Raw genomic sequence first — 24,204 nt, forward strand, 5'->3', positions numbered from 1 at the left:
GGTCCTGCCTAGGATTGAACACTATACTGCAGTAGCTTTGCTTCTGTTTAGAAGTTATTTTACTTATTAAATTATCGTTCTAAAGTTTTGGTGGTGATGTGATCATTTTCTTTTTGTTGTTGTATTTTTGAACAGGCTTAGATGAGATACATTTCTCATCTAAAGGGGAGTGATTCAGTCACTTGTTTCAATTATAATGTGAATGGACTCTTTACCTCTGTGTTTTACTTTATTGCTACAAACGACATCATGAAATCTGCATTCATTTCCTGTGTCAGACTGTTTCTAACATTTCTCTTGAACCTCCAGCTTTTGGATGTGTGGGAGAGGGGGCAGGGAGGGGGATTTGCTCGTCGTAAGATATTACTTTGACATTTCCATCTCCTTGATGTTTCAGTTACGGTCATTTAGTCAGCCTTCTTTATCTCCACTCTGCAGACAGAAGCATATTAATACCCATCAATAATGTCATGTAGTGCATGAAAAAAAAAAAAAAATCCTCCCCAAAAGTTTAGGAGGAATACCAATCTGTGATGTAAATTTATGTTGATTTAATTTGCTCTAGAGAGGGAAAGTGTTGCTGGGTTTCAGCTTCATTTAACAGGGAAACAAAAGACCTCAGCTGCCTCTAAACACTGTTTTTCCACCACATTTTCTGCCACAGTAATGACTTTTTTTCTTTTTTTCTTCTCATGCTGCAACAGGATTTGAATTTTTTTCTAGCAATCCATGAAAGTGTACTTTAAGGCCATCAGTGGTGATTATGGGTAAATCCAACATGAAGGCAAATGGAAATGTATAATAACCTATTTTAAGTTGTTGCAACATTTAGGTTTAAAAAGCAACATCTAGGCACATTAAGAAAACCTAAGCTGCATGTCTGGTAATGAGATGCTTTGTTAATAACAAGGGCAACCCCTTCTGTAATGATGGGTTTCACCGGCAAACGACTGACGATAAAAAGCTGAGGAGCTCTTCAATTTGACCCGAGAGATTATATACGGAAGCACCCAGACAGGATCTCACTGTGCAATGCCCCCTTTTAAATGGTGATTTAAAAGGGGGCATTGTACAGCTCATATCATGTTATTTCCCCAATTGGACCCAGGAGGAAATTCATTACTCTTTAACCTCTTCAACCACCAGAGAATAAGACCCTCAGAAGACTTTCCACTCAGATGTTTGAACCAATGCCAGTGATCGTGTCTGAATTAAGGTTAGGCTCACATATTAGACATTGTCTCGTGGTTCTGCCTTTTATTTTGTTGGGTTTTCTGTTTTACTTTTAAATCAATTGCCAGATTGTTTATTACAGTGAGTTCAAAGCTTTCCAGCTGTTTTGGTTTTCACTAGTTTTCTTCATGGCTAATTTTTAGCCCGTTTCTAGTATTTGTTGCTTGAGTCTTCGATTTGGTAATTAACCTTCCATTTGCAAGTAAAGGTGATGCTTGTTTGACCATCTGTCTCATGTGTTTAGGTCCTCCTTTTTAGGCTAAAACATAACTCTGATGGTTAGGATTAGGGTTGGGGGTTAAAAATGCTTCAGATGTCCCTATTTTTAGGGTTAGGGTTTGATTATATAAGAGGATAAAACTATATACAAATCTGAATAGAAAACTCATAAGCTACATTCTTAGATCCGGCAAAATGAATTATTTTAGCCATGGAATCTATATTTTTGACTGCAAAGTTGGCCTTATATCAAGATATTTTCTTTTTTTTAAATAAGCATTTGATAAAATTTTAAACTCATCTGTTTAAAAAAGGAAAACAGTTTTATGACTTTTCTGTCATTCCAACAGTGTGTACGTTGCTGTGGTGTCATTTATCTTAATTTGTGTGTTTAGTTTTGGTTTGTGGTATTCTCTGTTTTCTAATGTTAACCATCCAAGAAAAGATAAATGTAATGTAATGTTTAATCGGTAGATGTTTAGAAGATGATACAATGATATACGCTTCCATTAACCATCTATGGGCATACTGTGCTAAAGAGTTGAAAGGAGGCATTTGTTTACATGAAAATAACCCATTTTAATCCCAGAGTGTCAAATATTGCCATTTTGTCAAAGTCTGCTGGCGATAAATGTAAAAGGGGTGTTTGGTTTAGGTGCGAAAATGGCTCGGTTAGGTTTAGGAAAAGACCATGGTTTGAGTTAAAATAAGTACATTACATATATAAGTGTGTTAGCAGTGCTTGGTTAGAGTGTCAGTTTTAGGAGAGGTGATATAGTGGGAGTGGTTCTGGGAACAGTGCCAGGCAGGGAGGTAATTAGCACAGGTGTTTTGTGTTTGGGCTTCAGGCCACACACACACACACACACACACACACACACACACACACACACAGAGAGAGAGAGAGAGAGAGCTGTGTGCTCTTCATTTGCGAGGCTTCAGAGCACATGCTATGTCAAAAAGAACAAAAAATTTGCCAGCCTTTCCATGACACCTTAGCATCTTCAAGTGTGTGTGTGTGTGTGTGTGTGTGTGTGTGTGTGTGTGTGTGTGTGTGTGTGTGTGTGTGTGTGTGTGTGTGTGTGTGTGTGTGTGTGTGTGAGTCACGTATGACTGTTTTTTATCAAACTGTGCGCATTCACTCTGGCATCCTGTTTTGTACTGTGGGAACTCACAGTGCTGGAAGCAGCTTTCTTTTGCCTTAATGTTAAAACACATGCCTTCTCGGTGAAAGTTCTGTGTTTAATCCATGACATCGCCCAGAACCTTTTTCCCCCCGTGGATTTGTCACCCTTTATAATACAGATTTATCCGACCTCCTCCTTCGAATTGTGTGGACACGGGAACGGGCTGAAATGACGGAGCATTTGAGAAAAATAAACAAGAAAGAACAAAAACTGCTCAATTAGATTAAATGTCTGCAGAGCAAGAAAGGTGACAGTTGGCGTGTTATTGGTCCATCCTGGCTCACTGCAGGTTGTACATGCAGGAAGTAAAAGTATTTAAAAAAATCTTGATCTCATTGTAAAGCTTTTATTTTGGTCATGATAAAAAAAAAAAAAAAGAACAGTGAGAAGCATACAAGCTCTCTGACTAATTCAATGACAAAGTGTGGACATAAAGTTTAAGAGTGACTTTTAATTTTAGTTTTCATATATACAGCAGGTGTTGAAATTCTGTTCAGTTATAACAGATGAATTTTGTTTGATTCTAGGACTGTGGTTTGGCTCCAGTCAGTTAAGTCTGTCTTCCCGTGTTTTAAAACATACCATATGGCTCTGACATTTCAAATTTCACAGAAGGTTCATCATCATTGTAGAAAAGTGCTTTTTAGAAATAAAGACCCAAAGTCTTAACTTGAACAAAGCTGTTATTTTTTGATCATCACATCTATTCTCCATTTATACTTTTTTAATAAATTATTTTTAACATTTCAGAATGGCAGAGAAATATAGTTATAAGCACACAAATCACCAGTTAATGTACATTTTGAAATATTTACATCCTCAAAAATGACAGCACCAGCAGCTTCATTTTTAGGGTCCAACACATGTGCCAGATTATTATTTTTGTTTTATCAAATTGTACAATATATACAAAAAAAGATAAAATCATCAGTAGTCCTGTTTCTTCATGTCTTGCTCACCCACTTGTTCCAGTGGTTGAGGGGCTCTGGGTTTTCTTATAAAGGACTGAGCGCATGGCAGGGCATGGCGCTCTGTGCTGTCAGGGCTCCTGCTAAATAAAATACTCTTTTTGGTTTTCACTGGGAGCCCTCGATGAGTCCGCCTGGCTGCTGAACGGGAATTCATGGACGTCCTCGGGCTGTGCTGTTTTTACTTCTTGATTCCGGTACGTCCCTTTCCTGCTGCATATGAATCTGGCCATAACCGCCAGTGCAGCCACGCTGACAAAAATCACCACGGCGATCACCCCTAGAAACCACAAAATAAAAAAACAACAACTTTGGAACCAATTCTTAAAATGATTGTTTCACAAGTTGGCTCACATTTATAATCTTTCATGTGATTCCACTCTCTTGGCTGTATAAAGCTAGAACAAAGAGGCAACCATCGTTCTGTACAAAGTTCTAAAATATTCCCACCAACACTTCTAAAGGAAGAAACCTGGTCTCCCCTGGAAGATTTGGAAAATGTTCTTTTCCCTAACATGTCATCAGGTTTCTAGGGTACCCATGTGCATGACATACATTTCAAACTGGGAGGGTCACAGAGCAGCGATCTGTCAAATGTACTAAACTATTCCTGCTGAGATGGATTAGAGTGGCATTACCAGACCCAATTTCCCTTCGTGAACATCTGGGTCTGGACACGCTCCAATGGAGGTTGTTTTTAGTTGTTGCATCCTAACGGGTGTAGAACTCTGAATAATTTCCTAAATATTGGAGCAGCCTTTATCCAATCGGCATTGTCCACCACGTGCCGTATGTTGTACACCGCAATTTACCAAGGCGTAAACAACAGACACCATCCCCCAATGTCAGCAGAGTGCAGTGACATGTTGGTAAATGAGCATTTGATTTTAGGCATTGTTCTTGCTCCAGCTTCACTTTGTCTGTTTTCTAGCATTGCTGTTCATATACCACCATCCCTATTGTTGGAACTACATTAGAAACATGGGGTGGAATTCTACGTCATTGCACTTAACCAACAACCTTCATGTGAACAGGGTTTCCAGACCAAAATCAAAGAGAAGACTAAATCTTTGAGCAAGAGGTGGATGAAGCCAGGCTAGAGGTAGGTAGCATTACCTCCAATTAGAGCTGAGTCACTCCTGATGGTGTTGACAAGAGGTTGACCTGGATCCACAGAACCAGGTTGGTCTGCGTACAGTGACAAAGAAGAAAGAGTGAAGTTGAAAGAGAGTAAAAATGAGAAAGGAATTTTATAGACAGAATAATATTTTATAAGTAGAATTACCACCTCAAACTTTTATGTCACCGATTACCAGGTTGTAGATTTTATCTGTCCAAATTGACACAGCATACAGTATATAATGAAGATTTTGAAAGAATTCTTAACGTGTTCACATCTTTAGTCAGTTAAGCTGATCGAGGAAGGGTACGATCTATACCATCACTACAGTTTCTATCTCGATGGACGCCCAGGACACCATTAAAATCTCTTCAGTTCATCCTTGAGTAGAAGTGAACATTTGTGCCAAAGAAGGACGCTCAAGGCATTCCTTAGATATGGCGTTCACAAGAATCAGAAGGATGTTAGGTCACAGTGACCTTGACCTTTGACCACCAAAATGTAATAAGTCATTTTTGAGTCCAAGTGCCAAATTATTAGAAATTTCCTGCAGGCATTCGTGGCATATTGTGTTCACGAGCTTTGGTGAAAGTGAGGTAGGGCTGACTTTGACCTTCGACCTAAATTTTTGTATTAGTGTATCCTTAGGTTGAAGTGAGTGTTTGTATCAAAAGAAAATTCCTTCAAGGCGTTTCTGAGATATCACATTCACGAGAATGGGACCGCTGGATGAGAGGGATGTGCGGTCACAGTGGCCTTGAACTTTGACCCTATGACCACCAAACTCCAATCAGTTCCTTCACGAAGCCGAGTGAACGTTGGTGCCAAATTTGAAGAAATTCCCTTGAGGCAATCCTGAGATTAAATTTCAATGAGACTGGGTCAAATTGAGATCACAGTGACTTCGACCTTTGCCTCCCAAAATCTATTCAGTTCATTTTTGGGGACCAAGTGAATTTTTGTGCCAAGTTAAAAAAAAAAATTCCGTAGGCTTTTTGAGATATCGTGGTTGCGAGAAAAAAGATGGATAGAAAACCCCAAAACATAAAGTCTTTGACCTGTGCTGAGGCAAAAAAATAGAGCAAGAGAAGTAGAAAGAATAAGTAAAAGAGCATAGAGATAGATAGTGGTGTGTAAACCATCAGTCACTGCAGAGCTTGTAGAAAGTCTCAGCACAGCATTAAATGACTTCACTACAGATGTCTGACTATTCTCATCTGTCGCTGTGCCATCACTCTGTCTGCTTACCGGGGAGGATGGTTAATGAGCCCATAAGAGGGTCTAATGAACAGCCATAAGAATAATATTAAGGCGTACCAGACAGATTATCCCACCGGTAGAGAGTGGGGTGGCTAGCCAATAATATATGATGCGTATATAGTATAAGATATAAGGGCAGAGTCTGCTCCTTGTACCTGATAAGGTGTGTGTGGTTTCTGCTGCGTAGGGATTTGCTGGCGAGGAGGAACCACAGCTTGATTGTACCAATGGGCCGGTGACAAAAACTGGGCTGTCAGGATGGAGCAGAGCAGCTTTCAGAGGACTGATGGAGTTAAAACGAACACCTGACAGGCAACCAGTGAACCCAAGAGAGGCCAACCCGGCCAGCTCTGCATCCAAACCATCAGACTCTGAACACAGACAGAGAGGGAAAACACAAAGACAGAGAGACAGAGTGAGGGGACAGATTTGCTATCAGTGCAATCCAATTAGCCATTAAAAATACAGCAGTGATACGTGTTACGTTTATCTTGATGTGACTACTGTTGCGATGATAAGTGCCTCTATCCGTGGCTTAATCAGTGTAATTTTAATATCCATTTTTAAACAAAGTAGGATGAACTTGTTGAAAATGCTCCCTATTCAAATACAACCCTGATAGCAGATGATAATGAAAAAACACACATGATGTTCATACACAGTTTTTGAATGTTAAAAGCTTTGAAACAATTATTCCTACAGTATTCATGCATGCCAATTGCAATATGGTTTAGACAAAGGAAAGTTTGATAAATGCAACACTTGTTTAAGGTTAAAAAAAAAAAGAAAAGAAAAAAAAAAGATTACATATATACAGTAAACATGTACAAAACGTAAATTGTTGGCCTGAGATGGACTTTGATGGTGGACGATTCATGTCCAAACACTTTGTTCTGTCATGCTACATATAAGGGGCATGTCCTGCATTATCAATATGAATATAACATTTCTGAGGAGAGTGGCTGATCTAACCATAGACTGTTTACTGCTTCTTATTATGTTGCATTTAGACTGAAAACAGGGTTTAAAAATGACATGGGACTGTTTGTGGGAGCATGCTTTAATGATTGGGGCTGCAAATAAAGGCAAATATATATATATATATATACCTATATATAACAGTGTTTTCCAAAGCCCAAGGTGCAGCTTAAAATGTCTTGTTTTGTCCTGACCAACAATTCAAAACCAAAAGATCATCAGTTTATTATCATGGAGGACAAAATCAACCACAAAATATTCACATTTAAGAAGCTGGAATCAGAAAATCTTAGCATTTTTCATTAAAAGAAAATTACTTAATCAGTTTTTGAAATGGTAATTCATTTTCTGTCAATCAACCAGTTGGCTTTGAATACTAGTGTTACAATAAAAATGCAATACAATGAAAATAACGGGAAAGCGTTGGCCAGTTTATTTGAAATAGAGGCTTCCTTTTGATTGTAAAAATGCCACATTCAGCAATAATAAACCTGGTAGCCGATAAATTTAAAGAACCCTGAAATGGAGACTAATATGCACTGTCCTACCAGTAATAATGGTGCTAAAGGGAGGTGAATTGGGTCATTAAAATTAAAAGGATTTATTCACCTTGGACTTTCTTGGCAATCTGCCTTTTACATAATATTGCTTGGACGCAACTGGAGGTTCTAGCCTTAAAGTCTTGTGAGTTCAAAAGGGTAATTAAAAAACTCTGAAACTGATAATCTGGGGTTCATACCCACAGCAAAGTTCTGTGGAGTTTAGTTTTCGACAGATATGGACCCATGATGGTCAAGTAATAAAGAACAAATTTACTGTTGGCTTCCCGGTTCTAACGCTTGCACTGAAATAAAGAGTTAAAAGCTTTTTAATATGCATCTGATGCATATGCGTGTTGCGAGCAATATATCTGCAGTGACTTCTTGGAATTACTCACTTTGTGTGTGCATACCTCCGTAAGAAACTCCCAGCTAGTCTTACTTGTGGCTAATATACTCACAGTGTCGCTATTTGTGACAGCAGGTGCTAAATAAAATCTTAAGCAGCTATAAATGTCACTATGAAGCACAATTATTCCTGCGGTGCAATTTGATTACGCAGCACATCATTTCATCTAAGTTATTACCAGAGAGAGACAACTTTTCACCACATAGAGGGGACACTGCAGTGTGGCCTGGCTGGAGAGGGCAGTTTATTATCTGCATGTTTGATCAGCTTTAAATTGAATGTTATCCCTCGGAGCAGCCGGGAATTATTCGACTTTGATTTATATATTTCATGACACATGCTGATCAATGGACTAGTCTCCAAGATCAGAGAAAAACTAAAGTAACAGCTGTAGTGGTAGATTATCTGCATTAATATTTCATAGCCTTTCTTCGTTGTTTACAAAAACACACTCTGTCTCCGTCTCGGCCTTTCATCATTGCACTTTTGTAATAAAGGCTAAAGCACATGCAGGTCCGAGCGTTTGGTTCTGAAAACACATTTTCTTTACCCAGCACACATGCACACAAGTTTATGCAACTACTGCATGTTAAAGGTTAAAAGTGTTGGATTTAGGAGGTTATATTGGCAGAAAAGGAATCTAATGTTCATAATCATGTTTTCAGTACACGTGAAACTATATACTGTTATTTTCATTACCATAGAGTGAGGCCTTCATATCTACTCACCTGCGTCTCACGCACGTCGCATGTGCGCTGCGCCATTTATAAAATAACTAAGATATACACGAAAAAGATCAGTGATCACATTTGTACTGTATAATCATTTAAAAAAAACCAGCCCAGTGTGGGCTCTAATTATATCATTGTGACACTCTACCAGGTGAAGGGAGGGGTTTTCCCGGTGCTCTCTCTCCCTCCCTCCCTCCCTGTATCACTCCTCTGTCTTGGTGTGAATGCCTCTATGTGTCTCGCCATGAACGAGGGTTGTTACAACTATTCACTTGTCGGACCTCAAAAATACTATACTGATGGCCATTATCAAAAAGAAACTAATTGATTCAGTGGAAGGAGGTAACGCACACACCGGGCAGGCAGTGTGTTCCAGAGACTTTTGTTTGTTGTGAGCTTCACGGCCGCCATAGATTCAATCTCGGAAGGGGAGGTTGAGATGAGCGGTATTTGGTGAGTTGTAATCTAAAACCCGACCACTACACACCACAAAATCTAACACACTGCTCTTTTGGATTTTCTGATTAAAAGAATATACAAAAATATAGTCGAAGCAGAAAAATTTGCACCTGAACAACTAAAATGAAGAGATTGTGGGATGAGAATTTTTTTTCTTTCAACAACAACTCCTGTGCATTTTGTAAATTGCTCCTTTTGCTGGATGTTGTTGCTTCAGGACTTCACAAAGAAGGATTTGGATGTTTGTGCCAAACCCCAACAGTGACAGCGTGGCCTTGGAGTCCTAAGCTGAAAGAATACTGTCCACCTTTTTAGGCCCGTCTCCCATCACCCTTCCTCCCTATCACCTTCCCTATCTCTCCCTGTGAGCATCTCAGTCTCTCCGTTCTTTCCTGGTCCATTAGTTCGGCTGATGGATGACAGGGCTGGCAGGGAGTGACAGTATATCAACTATCTTGCAGCTCCTCTGATACTGATATGACTGTCTGAGTCCTCTGGCTTAGCAGGGGGGCATGTGGGTCACACACTAACATGATCTGGGTCTATGGTGGGAAGAAAAAAAACGAGGCAGGTGAATCTAAAAACAGCAACAGCATCAATTTATACCAGTTCCTTACATGTGAACTGTGTGCTGGTTGGAGTTGAGCGTGATGCCTATTTCTTTTTTCATGGTCAGAACTTTCTGTTTAAAGTCCAGAGGTTTCAAGACTAGAATATATTAGTGAGTGCGGTTTCCAAACTGCTCATCCTCCTAGTAATTGGGATTTTCAAAATATTTGCTAAATTACAGTTTGGAGCCAATTTCTGCATATTAATTTGACTTCTCACTGATTCTGGGAAGGTTCCAGTTCATTGCATTTTACTTGAGCTAAACAAGACATGTTTAACACAAAAATACTTTACTTATTTATTTATTATTATTTATTTATTTTTAAGTGGATTTTAGCTTCCATTAGCAGCTAGTTGTCCCTGCTATGGACAACCATGTACTTTTCTTCCAGAGCAATATTGGTTAGGATCGGTTGCTGCTCCTGAATGGGTGCATGGACAAATGCATGACAATAGCCAATACTCATAGATGACAAAATATGTTGTGATTTTTGTGCTAGTTTTTATTTCTTTTTGGTGTCTTTTACGCTTCTTTTAAAACAAACCAAACACAGCTTTCTCATCTTCAAGCTAACCACTGTATGGTGGCATCTGCTTCTCTTTTACAATAAACGAATGATATTTTTCGAGTATATTTAATAATTAAACAAGGCTAAATAGACATTACCTGGATTTAACTGTTAGTTTGTTTTGAAATGGGTAAAATCTGACACTGAACTATAAATTAAAAATTACAGTGCAGGCATCTGAGATTGCCATTGACCCCTTGTGTTAAGTATAAATCCAACTTTAGGGCCAGTGTCAATCAATGATAAAGTAACCCTAATGCACATGTTTTTATAAAAAGCTGAGATTTATTAACAAATCCACAGTTCTTGCGCATTTCTAACCGCTTTTAATTGAGAATTTCTTTCAGCATGTTTATAGCGACAGCTTTTTTCTCAATGTGTCACAGATGATGCTGTGTAAAAATAAATATTAGTGTTTTTTTTTTTTTTAAAGAAATGCCATGTCAGACAGATCAGTTCTGAAGAGGACAACAGGAGTGATGCCGAAGTACAATATCCTGCCTTGCAGAGAGGGGGTGAACTGTACTGTCTGACTTCCTGATTTAGTTTGACCCCACCCACAGCAGGCGAGACTTATTGGTTGTTATGCTGAATCGCAGGGTGCTGACTCCAATCTTCAAAGTAATTTGTTCTTTTCAATGTCTCCTCATTACCATACAAAGTGAAGGACCTTTTCTGAAGTTATTACCATTACAGCTGTCTGAAGCCTCGTTCAGTCAGACAGATATAAAGACTGTATTACTCACCGCTTTGATGACACAGAAAAAAAGTGCACAAACATGTACTGTATTGTCTGGACTCCTGCATTAGTGGAAACGGCGCCATTTACACAAACATTTTACCCACCCATATGGATCTAAAATGCAGCTAATCCCACGGAACGAGTGAATTAAGTGGATGGCTTCACCTTAATCATTTCTAAGGTTGTTCTCGTTTTGCATCGCTTGCATGAAAGTGCTCTCTTTGTGACCATTTGAATATGGATGTCAAGTTGATTTTTTTAAAAAGCATCACAGCTGTTGCCCAGGCTGCAGCTTCCCCTCCGGTTCACACAACTCGATGAATAGAAAACAGCAGAAGGCTGCAGAACAGTGTTTTGTCGCATGAGGCCAAACGTCTCAGTGCTGTTATTCAAATGAGTCTGTCTAAGTGCTGGAGTCTGCTCGAGGAGAGCCTCACTTACCCTGCACTCTTCCCAGAATGAGAGATTTGATGCTGTTGAATTCGACATCTGATGTCAAGTTGAAGTCCTCTCTGGCATTCTGGTCAATCTGAAAGATTATATATGTTAAGCAAACCTTGATAACAACAACAAACCGTCAAGGACAAAGTTCTCAATGTTAACTTTTTAAACGAGCACTGTTACGTGAAGAAACTCCGACAAATGGCTGCAGAGAGGCGCGCAAACTGGCCATGTAAACTTAGCCAGATGCACAACCTCAAGTCTCATCTGCATATTCAAATGAGATTCAACCCCAAAGCTTGAACCCATAGACCTGAGTCTTTGTGGGACACAGAAAAGCATAAAGTTGGGCTTTAGTGTCATTTATCAATAAGACATTTGCTAATGTTGATCAAGCTGAAATTAAGTGGAACTACAGAAAGCTGTGCAACAGAAAGTAGCTTGAAAACAGAGAGGAAATGTACCATCTATAAAATGTTATTTTACCAGGTTTTCAAAAGCATCCTCATGGTCAGGGCCCTTTCTGGACATTTTTGTTCCCCGAAGCAACATGGTGCCTATGGGGGAAATGATCTTTTCAAAATAAGATTCTTCTGTAATATCATCATTTTCATGATTGCTCTCTGATGCTTTTTTAAAACTACTCGATGCTGTTTCTGTATTTTGTGGTTCAGATAATTACTGGAGGTATTGATATATAAAAGTCTGTCTGATCTCATTCCTGTGAATTATTATTTTACCTTCTGTTGACACGAGTTTGGGACCCAACTGTGCACATACTGTAACATCCATTACATCCCACATTGGATCACATTATGATATGATTGCATGTAACATAGGTAAGCTGGATATGCATACATCTGTATACATGATTCAATTGTAGCAGGAGAATAAACCGCTGGGCCACAAAATAAGCGCCTGCGGACAATTTCAACGACTGCCTACAAATGTTTCCCTGCTTACAGTCTGACTCCTTTCAGCACAGTGTGAGAACTGGGTTTATCTAACAATATAATGCACAGTATGGATCTTAGCGCGACAGATAGTTAAAGGTAGATCGAATGTTAAGAAAAAATAATAAATGCCCTCCTCTTTGCCATCTTTCCTGCTAGTGGCGACAACCGAGCTCGCCTGGGTCTAAAAACAGCCCCGATCCGTGTGACAGTGAGGTGAAAAATGAAATCCGTTCGGTGTGTTTACCTGCACAGAGACAGTGTCAGCCAGTCGCCTAATGGTCACCGTGTGCAGACGCCCATCAGCAGGGTTCACAACTCGGCTACTCAACAGCTCGACATCCCTGCTGCTGTGTGACTTGTACCTCAGTTCCAGCTCATCTTTACGAACACAAAACAAAGCAGTGCAATTGTACTCGATGATGCAAACACAGACTTAAACAGTTAATTTTTTCTTTGCTACGTGTTGATAGTTGTTTTGTTATTTTAGTTATGTTAATGGTTCATCAGATTAATGCAGACCAGAGTGGTGTGGGAGATTTGACTTATAGATGGAGGTTAAACTAACTACTGCATAAGCTATGATCATGATATTTCTTTTTTGCTTGAAGAAAATTTCAGCAACTGCTATGAAGATTCAGATTTAAAAAATATTATTGACGACCACAAAGGGCAAATGAAAGCCCCTTCCGTGAATAATGAAAGATATTAAAGTGCTAAAATTTACAAATGTTGATGCTTGGTACAAAAACGTCTGGAGTTGGAGCCAAGGTTAAATTAAACTGGTGTTTGGTGTATAATTTAAGCCATTTTACTGATAAGTATTCACTCCTTCCAAGAAAAAAAAAATTCATATCACATATCTGACTGTTCCAAGATACCAGCTGCTGAATTCAGAATCTACAAATCATTTAATACTGTGAGGATTAATAATTTATTTCTGAGAATGACACTCCATGATATAAAATTAATTTACCAAATTTTTACATTGTTGCACTTAAATTTCACGGCACTGAGATAACTTGAATGTTCGGAGATGTCTGCAGGCTTCACAGAGAAACAGAAACGAAAGGGCATTATGTGTTTGGATTTTTAGGAAAGATTATTTCTTATCATATTTTTTAATTAAGACTCACTTTTTTGTTTTCAATGCACACTAATAGGGAGCAGTTCTGTTATCATAAGGCCACATCTTCATAAAAACAGTCTTCGAGAGGGCACGGGGTGTTTCATGCTCTCAGTGAGAGACTTGGATAGTAAAGTCTGTCTGTCTGTCAAGTGATACCGCTGTCTGGGATTTATTGGTTAATTCAACAATAGTGTAGATATGTGATGATGGCTTGATCAGCTATTCAAAATCTGCAATATGTCTGCTTTCTCATCGGTTATTAAAAAAGCTGAATGTTTTCATAACGGTGATATAAACAGTGTATTTTTAACAGGTTGGTACATAGAGCCAAACATGTTAATCGGAGGTTTTGGAATTTTTTTCGCTCTCTGAGGGCAAATATTGTTTCCCTGCAAAATAAAATCTCCAACACCTGAACTCTACTCCACAAGTTATTGACAGTAGATAATGGAAAATCCTTTAATCCTATGCAAAGAATACTGGAAGTGTTCCCTCACTGAAGCTGAAAAGCTGCACAGTGATGTGAGCGATCAAAATTTGAATACAATATATAACCACATTGAGAACAATGAAAGGAGGATCCCCGCTGAAAGCAGAATTATCATTTCATAGTAACTGCACCAAATGTTTTCTTTGAACCTGACACTGTTAAACTGTCTGTGTGGAAAAAGAGGTGGCAGAAAATGACAGGCTGAATCCAGAGGGAGGAAAAAAAACACAGGGAGAGGAGAGGCTGAACTAAAGTAATTACATGGGGAGAAAGGGTTACAGAATTCAAATTAAGTAATCTTGTCTGAAACAAAACAAAAAGACAAAAAGGCCATTTGAGTGTCCTCACCGTGTTTGTTAATGAGCAGGACCAGGTATTCTCTGTAGAAAGAGCTGATGTAGAGCAGCAGAGCGGGACTCTGACTCGTCCTGAAGCTCAGGGAGATGTTCTCTCCTCTCAGTGTGATATCCGAGTAGATTGATGAAGGCAAGCCGCTGCTGTTCCTGCTCTGTTCATAGGGCTCCTTGAGGATGTAGGTGATGGATGTTGTCGACTTAAAGCTGGCTGAAACCTCTGGGAGTTAAAAAGTTAGTGTGGGGTGTCAGTGGTGGAGCTGACTCATTTTTGTACGAAATAAGTTTAGACATTTCTAATTTGCTTTGCCAATTCTGTTTTGAGAGTAAACATAACATCCAGTGAAGATGGTGCTACGATACAATATTTTCTAACATATGAAAGTTGAGGTGGTTCAGGTGGATGGTGGGTGTTCAAAGCACAGTACTGTGAACCCACAGACCACGGTGTGCATGCTGAGTCTCACATAATTAGGATTAGGTGGCAGAAGCACTTTGGTTAAGACTTGGGGACATATTGTGGCTTTGATTAAATCTTAATGAAGTCAACATACCTTGCTCCATGCTGTGAGTTACTTTTTACTTTAATATTTGTGCATGTTTTCTCCCAAGACTAAAGTAAAAGTTGTGACTAAAATAAGGATAGACATGTCTGATCATTGTTTAGTTGATATGCGGAGATATAGAAGATAAATCAATGAAATATGCTGTCTGTGTTTGTTTTACAGTTCAGTAATACCATTTTCTCATTTGGTTGAATAAATAAACGGTGGCATCGTGTTTCTCTAAAAACATATTTTATGCTGTAACAAATACATGTATTTCTTTTTAGAAGACTGGACCAGTGAACAAGCCTTTTTTCTGTGGTCCCAGGTCCCTTGATTTTGTCTTGTCAAAATGCCTCACCAATCAAGACCCATTTTTTTTTTTTTTTTTTTTTTTTTAATAGAACAACAAACTAATCTGGCAGACCTAAATAATTTGTTAATAGTGCCCCAGTTGGAAATATATTCTTTCATATTTCAAGCACATTCAAAGCACTAAAACAAAGACAAAGGAATTATGATCATTAGCGTAAAACAAAAATTGTCAAAAATATGTTTTAGATGATCCATCTTGTTACTTTGTGGGTTATTTGGCAAATTAACTACTTAAACTTTTTGGATAATATATTTTGACAGCACTGATTGAGTTTAACATGATCTTGACTTTAAACGCTCCGTCCAACGAGCCCTTGAAGCACCCCATAGTGAGCACAGAGACACGGTGGGCTAGAAGAGTCCTTATAGGATAATTCCATTGCTCAACCCACAGACTGGTTTCATTATGACCCACTCAAAACGAGTGTCAAGAGGCCCGAGCTGTGCAGACAGTGAAGAAAACAGACAGTGAGGGTAAGTCTAATGTCTGGTAACCGACTGTGCTGATCTTTGCTCTCTCCCCTCTTCACTGAAGCACCGGGGTACGATAGATCTCAATGTCTTTGGGCTCACATGAACCAAACAAGTGAATCAAAACTGATTGCATTTCTAGTCCTCTTGTAGCTTTTATGTGAGTTATTGGCCTGAACGAGTGAGATCAATCTAAAGAGGTTGGATGAGGTACAAAACATTGAGTTGCTACCAACTATAGTCTGCTAATAGACTCAGAACTGCAAAGCTTTTCTTACCCTCTGCAAAACCACAAACGTGTTACAAACGGATGAAACAGTGCGTTCGTCTGTTCAGACATAAAATGCACTAACGACATTTCTATTTACAGTTCTGGATTGTTTCCCAGACCAGAGAAATTTTATATTACATTATTATGTGGGGCTCATTTACAACATGTGATTTGTCTTGAATAGACTTGTAGGTAAACGGTTCTGTCCTGCCATACCGAATGTTAGACTCAAACTCATCACTCTGAATAGTGTTACAATCTTGGTCCTGATCTTTTCTGATGTGACATTAAAGGCGAAACATTTCACGTGAAAATACAAACACTAAAGCGTAAATCAAAGCTCTGTAAGCAATAACGGTCTGATTTTACATTTCCTTCTAACTACGCTTAAAACTAGAAGCAAAACAACAATTCTGCTTCTTCATTTCTACATCTACTAAATTGATCATCAGCTGGGGAGGAACACTAACTTTTATCCCTAAATATGCAGCTTCAGCCTCAAGGCTTTCATCTTAAAACAAACAAGCTTGAGCTAACTACAGTCGATAAAATCAGTTTGAAGCAGTTATTGTTCCAGCCAGTAAAATCAATGGTTACAGAGGTCTGAACTCAAGGACCTAAAAAAAAAAAAAAATGGTAAAACTGCACCGTTACTGTAAAGGGCATACTGTAGGAGCCGTGAGAAACAGTAAGTAACAAATGATAAGGCTATTACCTTCTTTACATACTATAAAATCCAGTTCTAAAAATGGCTAAATGTGTGTAGTAATGAGACATTTCCGTGCTAAGACCTTCACATACACTTTCACAACAGCAGATGGGATGTAGGCGTTATTCGTCTGAGAGGTTGAAAAAATGTCACTGACTGCGACTGCCACCTCAAATTGGCAAACAGAGCTCTTCCTCTTTATTTGGAGAGCCTCTGTATGGGATGCACACACTGAGCTGTCAAAATAAAATGCAATAAAGAGCAATGGAAATAAGCTGCTGTTCAAATAAACACCAATATTATAGTGGTACCACATTAGAGTAATAAAGTAAGTTTTGAGAAGTGAAAATAAGCCGGCGTAGGCGTAAAAACATATGATAAAGAAACAAGGAAGATATAAACTTGTAAGTGAGTAAGGTAGGAATTTTATATTGAGAAAGATAAAAGCACCATGATTTACTTCACAAGTGTTTCAATATATTTGGTTTAATTTTTTAAAGATGAATGTTACAGTTACAACCAGGTCCCTTTTTAATATCAAAGGAGTATTATACAGGATGTTTAATCATTTATTTGTAATTTGTCTTAAAACCTCTGTTGCGGGAATCCTGGTCACATGACCATGCGTCACATGACATTTCCATGTGTAAGTTTCACATTTACAAAATGTGTAATTTTAGCCCAGTCCAAGCGTGGTTATGTCACGTTCTCCTGAAATGGACTGGTGTGTCTATTTCACGCTTTGCCTTGATACCAAGTTGGCATGATACAGTATATCCAGAACATTATTGGAATAATTCAGCATGAGTATCATTACAGGTCTGTGTCTAAGGAAGGCAGAGTAAGATATATACGCTATCATCTCTTATGCAGAAGAAAATATAAATGTCGAAGCTGTGGGGACCAAAACAGTGAAGGAGCTGACTTGAAGCGATTTCTTTTAAATTTCAAAATGATATCAGACCATGTTTCCCTCGAGGCTTTTACTGCCACAGTTTGATCTGTCAAATACAGTATTAGTCAATCTGTCTGGAGGCTGTTGGACCTTGAGATTTGTGGTGGACAGAAGTTTACAGATTTGAAATAATATAATTTTTTTTATCTATGATTAAAGTTCATGTTTCTTTTGGTTCTAAAAATCCCTTGATACTTAAATCATTGACTAGTTGAATCATTAAAAAATGGAGTAAGGAAAAGTTGTCCACTGATATCAAAATCATTTGTTGCCATGTTAAGGCACAGAGCATCAATAAATCAATTTGGCTCTGCGTATTTCCGGTGTCTGTACCTTTATGACAGAAGGCTCCAGTGAAGGCAGACTGACCACAGTCGCAGGAGAAACCGTTGTCCTTTTCCACACAGTGACCCTGATTCTGGCAGAGCATGCCGTAGCTGCTGCAGTGGCCTGGGCATCCGGGTCGGACCCCGGGGGTGATCTTCGCCCTCTCCTCCAGGTCCAGAGTGACGCCGTTCAGCTGCAGAGAGCGGATGCAGCCCAGAAAACCTTTCTGTCTGGATGCTGTGCCTCCTGCCAATAAAGAATAAATTACACTTGATAGGCCTGTCCTCCTTTTTATTGTTGACAGATGTGACTGACACCAAATAGTCAAGGCCATTTAGAGCCCATTTACAGCCCAGTTACAAAACTATTTTGTCCACCAAATAAAAATCATCTATTTGGGCACAAACCCTGTCAATTTAACAGTGATGGCAACTCTCCCCCTCTCATTCTGTCCCAGCGTGACATAAATCTATAAATTTTTCTGTCTTCTCTGCACTACATCGTGATTGACAGCCACATGTTGCCACTGCAGCACAACAAGGTAATGTCTGCTCTGCAGGGCACAGACACTGACCTCTCCACCCCTCTCCCCCCCTAGCACTGGTTTATCTGTTTATTGGCTAACTGCTAGGCTGATGAACCATCTGATGTCTGATATTCATTCTTTTCTGCTAACAGGCGAGAGGAAGAAACCCTTTCTCCTCTCACCTGACAATTAACAGTCTAATATAGCAACCTCACAGAGTTCAGACTTGGCAAAATTAAATGTCCTCTGGAGTTCCAAGCTGGTGACATCTTATTTTATATCCATGCATGACAGTTGTTATTGTTTTCGCAGATTGGAATTGGCAGAATATTACTCTAGCAGTTTGAGTTTGGAGCTGCTTCAAATGTTCAGCCAGAGCAGCTTTTCATTCCACAAAATCACTAACCTCTGTGAGACTCTAGCTCTCTTCTGCAGCGAGAGTTATAAAACATGGAAAACACATTAAGAGCACGCGGGGTGGGAAATTTAATTAAGCATTCTAAAGGACTCAGTAAAGATAAGTTCCACTGCGCAGAATGAAATGCAAGCAAGGGGAACTTCTATTTAATGATGATTTAGACAGAAAAGGCTTGAATTAAACGATTATAAAAAGAACGTATAACAGCTAGAAAAGGATTAAATCCTAAGTGAATGTTGTATAAAAGACCAACAACAGCCTTCTGAGTGACGCCACTTCTGACCAACGGAAAGAAACAAAGGACAGGAACTGACAGAGAAAGACGTCCTGCGGGAGTCAAAAGAAAAACTCAGCATGACAGCGAGAATTTAAGCCATTTAAGTGGTTACATACATTTTTCATGATGTTAGAACACAAAATAATCCAGAGCCCTGATGTAACCGTGCAAGTGAAACAACAATCGCAAAGTGGTAGGTCTTGGCAGTCATGTGCACCAGATTTTTTTGATTCATGTAAGTGCTGAAGGCAAAGTGCAAAAGAGTTGAAGTTGAAGTGGAATATAAATCGAAGGGTACGCTAAATAATAAATTCACTCTTTGTCACTGCACTGAAACAACTGTGCCAATCACAGTGATGCCTGATGACAACAGCATGAGAAATGGAAAGATGCTACTCTTTGTCTCGATGGTGCAGAGCAGGGGGATCTGAATCGATCTGATAGGAAACCCGGTGATACTACGACCACCAACTGCACCACAGGCCTGTCAATCAAACAGACACAATCCTAAAAACACGGCTTTTTGAGGCTTATTTTCTAATTGATGACGAGACTAATTTTAGATGGACTGCCAGAAAAGTAATAAGAAGGAGCGACTTTAGCTATCACTGAAATAACTTGTGGAGACATTTTATTAAGTTTGAATTTCATGAGAGAAGTTGAATGGGAGTCTATGGGGCCGGAGGCTTTTTGGAGCCAACCCCTAGTGGCCCTCGGTGGTATTGCAGCTTAATGCACTTCCGCATTAGCTTCATTTTTCAGATGTGGGAGCTACGTCTACTTTTATATACACTCTATGCCTCTCATGCTCATATCATACCCCCCAAAAAGGAAACGCATTTGCGCAGAAATGTATTACAGAGTTATACACTAAATGTTAGTTTCGATGAAAAGAAAGTTGGAAAGGATGCAGTGATACACAGGACTGATGAGCTGCTGCAGTCCAACCTCTCCCACATGACTGATCTGATACTCAAATCTGCAGACTTCTCCTGACCATATAATTTCTAATACAACACAAAGTAACACACATCAACACACATTTCTGTTCACTTCAGCCAACACAGACACTAAAACAGTGCAACAACTGGTGACTAAAGTTTGTACGAGGATGTGTGTTTCAGTGTGGATAAAAAATGTATTGTTTCCCATTGCAATAAATTAAATCGACCAGAGTAACTTTGTGTCATATCAATTCCCCCGAGGCAATGTTACGGCTTATTAATTCAAACTATGGAATATCCAATCTTAAATTGTGCACTGGAAATTGTATATATTACAAATAGGACACACCATTCATAGCAATATAGATGTCTTTGCAGTATTGTGAGTTATGATTTCACAGAGGTTGTGCTGCTAACATTATGAATTAACAATAACGCCACAGGAAGAAAGAAGAGATACCGAAATAATGATGTTGTGCTGTAAATCAAAACTTTCTCAAACACAAACACCCTCTCCAAAAAACAGCCTCTTTCGTAATCCCTATAATCACATTTTCATTCAAACATATGAATCCCCTTCTACTGCTGGTAAACACCAAGCAGGACAGTCGTGCCCATATAAGGAGAACGACTCATGGTCACTTCTTTCTCGCTGTTCAGAAAGGATTATTATCTTAGCACAGCCAGACAGTCAATTCTCACCTCCATCTCTCCAGATTTATAATTTGTTGGTAGATGATCCTTTTAAAATGGATGTTTACAAATGAACAAATGTCCACCATATTTGCAGAAGGATAAAACCCTAATGGAAAACAAGATGGATTTTCATCCCCTCAAAAACAGTTAAGACAGATCAGCATGAAACTTCTAAAAGTCTGTGGAAGACGATGTGAACTTAGAGTGGAATAGAGAACAGTGGAGAAGTTTGTGACGGACGTCAGTTCACAAATATTTAGTTTTAGTATCAAAATGCTCAGCTTGAAATGTCAAGTTCATGTTCAAAATGTCTACAGTAACTTCTCAAACAAAGAAAAAGTGTTGCCGCCGCCGGTCATTCAGTCAGGTTTGGTTCTTCACTCGATACAGTTGGTAATATCATGAAAAAACAATGACTTTATCCTAGTAACATACCCATGTAAGAGACCTAACATATCTTATTTATCTCAGTTGTTGTTCAAATTCTGTTTTAAACACATCAGTTATCCACACTGTTACACTCAGCAACATGTTCCTTCATTACCACGAACACCGGTGGTGTAGTTTTGTTTTGAGTCAGCCACACATACACCTCCGTCTTTTTGTGTAAAACTCAAAGGAGGTCCAGATGTGTGCTTGTCTGTCAGTGAAAATAGTCACTAGTTACCTCCAGTTTGAATAATGTTTGCTAAAAACTACAGTACATAAATACATTGGAACATTTTTAATTTGGTTTTGAATAAAACCACGTGTTTGTGATCTGGACTGAAAGATTTAGCATCTTCAGTCAGAACAAAAAGACTTGTGGTTGGGAGTCACAGACAGGTATTTAATAGTATCTGCTCCTGATAAAAGAATGACAGAATAATAGCAGCCTTATTCTTTCATTCAAAAGGTACAGGAGTCAGTGTGTCATGAGATAAAATAGCACAGTCGTCAACTGCTTGTCAGAATTGGAGCCAAACATTGTATGGTTAAATTTGAAAAACAATTCTGCCTTTGGTGACCATCACCTATGTCAGTTTCTTTGTAATTTTGATCACAGCAGAAAGTGTACAATTGCCAAAAAAAATGGCTTTGTTAAGATTAAGGTACAATTTTATAGGCCACACACCCATACACACACTTCCCAGTTACTTGTCAAAGGTATTCAGTGTTTAAAATGCAACAACTCAGCATCTGCTTTTATAAAGTACAGCAGATTTTTTTTTTTTATCTCTCTGCAGCACTTGTTAACACAACTCACCCACTTTCTAAGCACCTCAAGCCAACTGGGTTATAAAGGACTCCGAGGATGAAGTTTACTGTAATCAGACATACAGTATGCAGCTGCTTGGTACCGCTGGCTAAACTCCAACAGCCGCCCGTGGGACTTGTTTGGTTCGGCAGCAAAATGTTTATCTCTCAGTGCTATCTAATGAGAAATGCACAGAAAACTGGGCAAAAAGTGTTTACTGAATTTAATTTTAAAAAATTGTTTTAATGAGTAGGCATGTTCGTTTGTAAGTGTTTGAGTCAGAGACAAGAGCAGATAAGACGTGGCAGCAATCATCACTCACACTCAGCTGCTAATGAGGTTAATTTTTCAGCACCATAACGCTTTAGATTAATCTCAATAACGTTAAACTCACCTTGACGCCTTTAACCCTAAAATGTAACCTTTAAAATGTTCTCACTTTAAATATTCCTCATGTGCCTGAAGACATATGGAAACAATAATTCCCACTCTTGCTGCTCACCTATGAATAACTGGCTGTTGAGCTGCAGGTGAATGAGCCCGTCAGCTGGAGCTTCCTGTGTGGCAGCAGGGAGGTTGTCGACACGCAGCGAAGCCTCCTTCACGTTGCGCTCGGCTCGCACGCTGTGCCACCGGTTGTCGTTCAGCGGGAGGCTCGTCTCCACTCGCACCTCCAGCGGTCCGTTCCCCACGTCAAAAGAGAAGACCACCGCCGTAGAGGCTGGAGAGGAGATTATTAGTCAGAAGTTACGTCAGATGAAATGAAACGCATACAATTATAGTTATACGCACAGATATTGGATGGATATTTGGATGGATGATGGATGTCACATCAGCAGGAGTGAGTTTGACTTGTTCCTAACTGGTTGATTAACACAACTCCCATGACACTGTAAAAAGCCATAAATGCTTAATTTCACTTCCAAAGCTCCATCTTTGCACTCACAGAGGCAGACTTTTAACAACCCATTAATGCCAGTATAATGTATACACTCTTAAAGCTATAGTATGTCAAGCAAGTTTTATTTAACTTAACATGTATTTATGGATGACAAAAAGGACATTTATCATTAAATGTAAGCAAAAAAGGTCAGATTAAGCCGTTTCTTAATTTGTTTGAAATTCTAAGTGATGCGTGTGAAATCTGTCCAGTGATGAGCAAGGCATGTAATACTTCATTAGTGATCAGTAGAATTTATACTGAATGTAATGGACATCCAGGCTCATAATTAAAATACGCCGAATAATTGCAGAGCACACCACACAATAAAAATGCCAAAAAAGCAGCAACACCTGGGGCAGGTGAAGGAAGCTCATGTTCATAGCAGAATAAAGTACATTACAGTAGTCCAGACGAGGTCAAATTAAACCAGCATTCAAAGTGGTGTAATATTGCCATCGCTAGAAAAATCTATTTACATGTCTATAAATAAATGCTATTTAAATGCTGTCACTAACCTTGACCTTTGACCCCCAAAACCTAATCAGTTCATCCTTAAATCCGAGAGAATATCTGTGTCAAATTTGAAGACATTTTCTCAAGGCATTCCTGAGATACCTCATCCAGCAGAATGGGAAAGACGAATGGAACAGATAGTTCATTGATTTCCAATGAATGTTTGTGCCAAATTTGAAAAGAATCCCTGAAGGCGTTCCTAAGATATCGCATTCATGAGAATGAATCGACGTAAAGTTATTACAACTTTGACCCCAAAATATAATTAGTTCATCATTTGTACCAAATGAACGTTAGTGCCAAATCTGAAGGAATTTCATCAAGGCGTCCTTGAGGTATCGTGGTCACGAGAATACATTTGGACAGGTGAATCACCCAAAAACATAAATGCCTCCATCTGTAGTTATCTCAGCAGATAGACATATAGAATGTGTAATATTCCTACACAGGAAACTATGAGGGTTTTTTTCTCACAAGAAATCTCTTCTCTTTTTTTTTTTTTGGGGCTAACAATATTGTTTATTTTAGCTGTTAAAATGTACTAGACTTTTTTTTTTTTTTAGGGAAATAGGAAAACATTTTTTTCCCCAGTCTGGCTCCAGACTGTG

The 24,204-nt window shown here is 38.9% G+C and overlaps 1 protein-coding gene across 1 annotated transcript in view; it reads right to left on the bottom strand.

The window, feature by feature from the left end:
* Positions 1 to 2,969: 2,969 nt before the first annotated feature.
* The window catches only part of LOC138624494 (contactin-associated protein-like 4), a 97,314-nt gene continuing 76,079 nt past the window's right edge, over positions 2,970 to 24,204 (bottom strand). Inside the window, exons 17-24 of the mRNA XM_069704745.1 lie at positions 22,643 to 22,861; positions 18,049 to 18,288; positions 14,385 to 14,609; positions 12,665 to 12,798; positions 11,465 to 11,552; positions 6,143 to 6,358; positions 4,724 to 4,795; positions 2,970 to 3,887 (exon numbers count right to left, since the gene is read on the bottom strand). Coding sequence (XP_069560846.1) covers positions 3,691 to 3,887; positions 4,724 to 4,795; positions 6,143 to 6,358; positions 11,465 to 11,552; positions 12,665 to 12,798; positions 14,385 to 14,609; positions 18,049 to 18,288; positions 22,643 to 22,861 — 1,391 coding nt within the window. The 3' untranslated portion in view covers positions 2,970 to 3,690. The remainder of the gene's footprint in view (positions 3,888 to 4,723; positions 4,796 to 6,142; positions 6,359 to 11,464; positions 11,553 to 12,664; positions 12,799 to 14,384; positions 14,610 to 18,048; positions 18,289 to 22,642; positions 22,862 to 24,204) is intronic.

This window comes from Brachyistius frenatus, unplaced genomic scaffold (assembly GCF_029030835.1).
Source record: "Brachyistius frenatus isolate BFR_SWC_R1_liver_20210118 unplaced genomic scaffold, ASM2903083v1 Contig_52, whole genome shotgun sequence".
NCBI lineage: Eukaryota > Metazoa > Chordata > Actinopteri > Embiotocidae > Brachyistius > Brachyistius frenatus.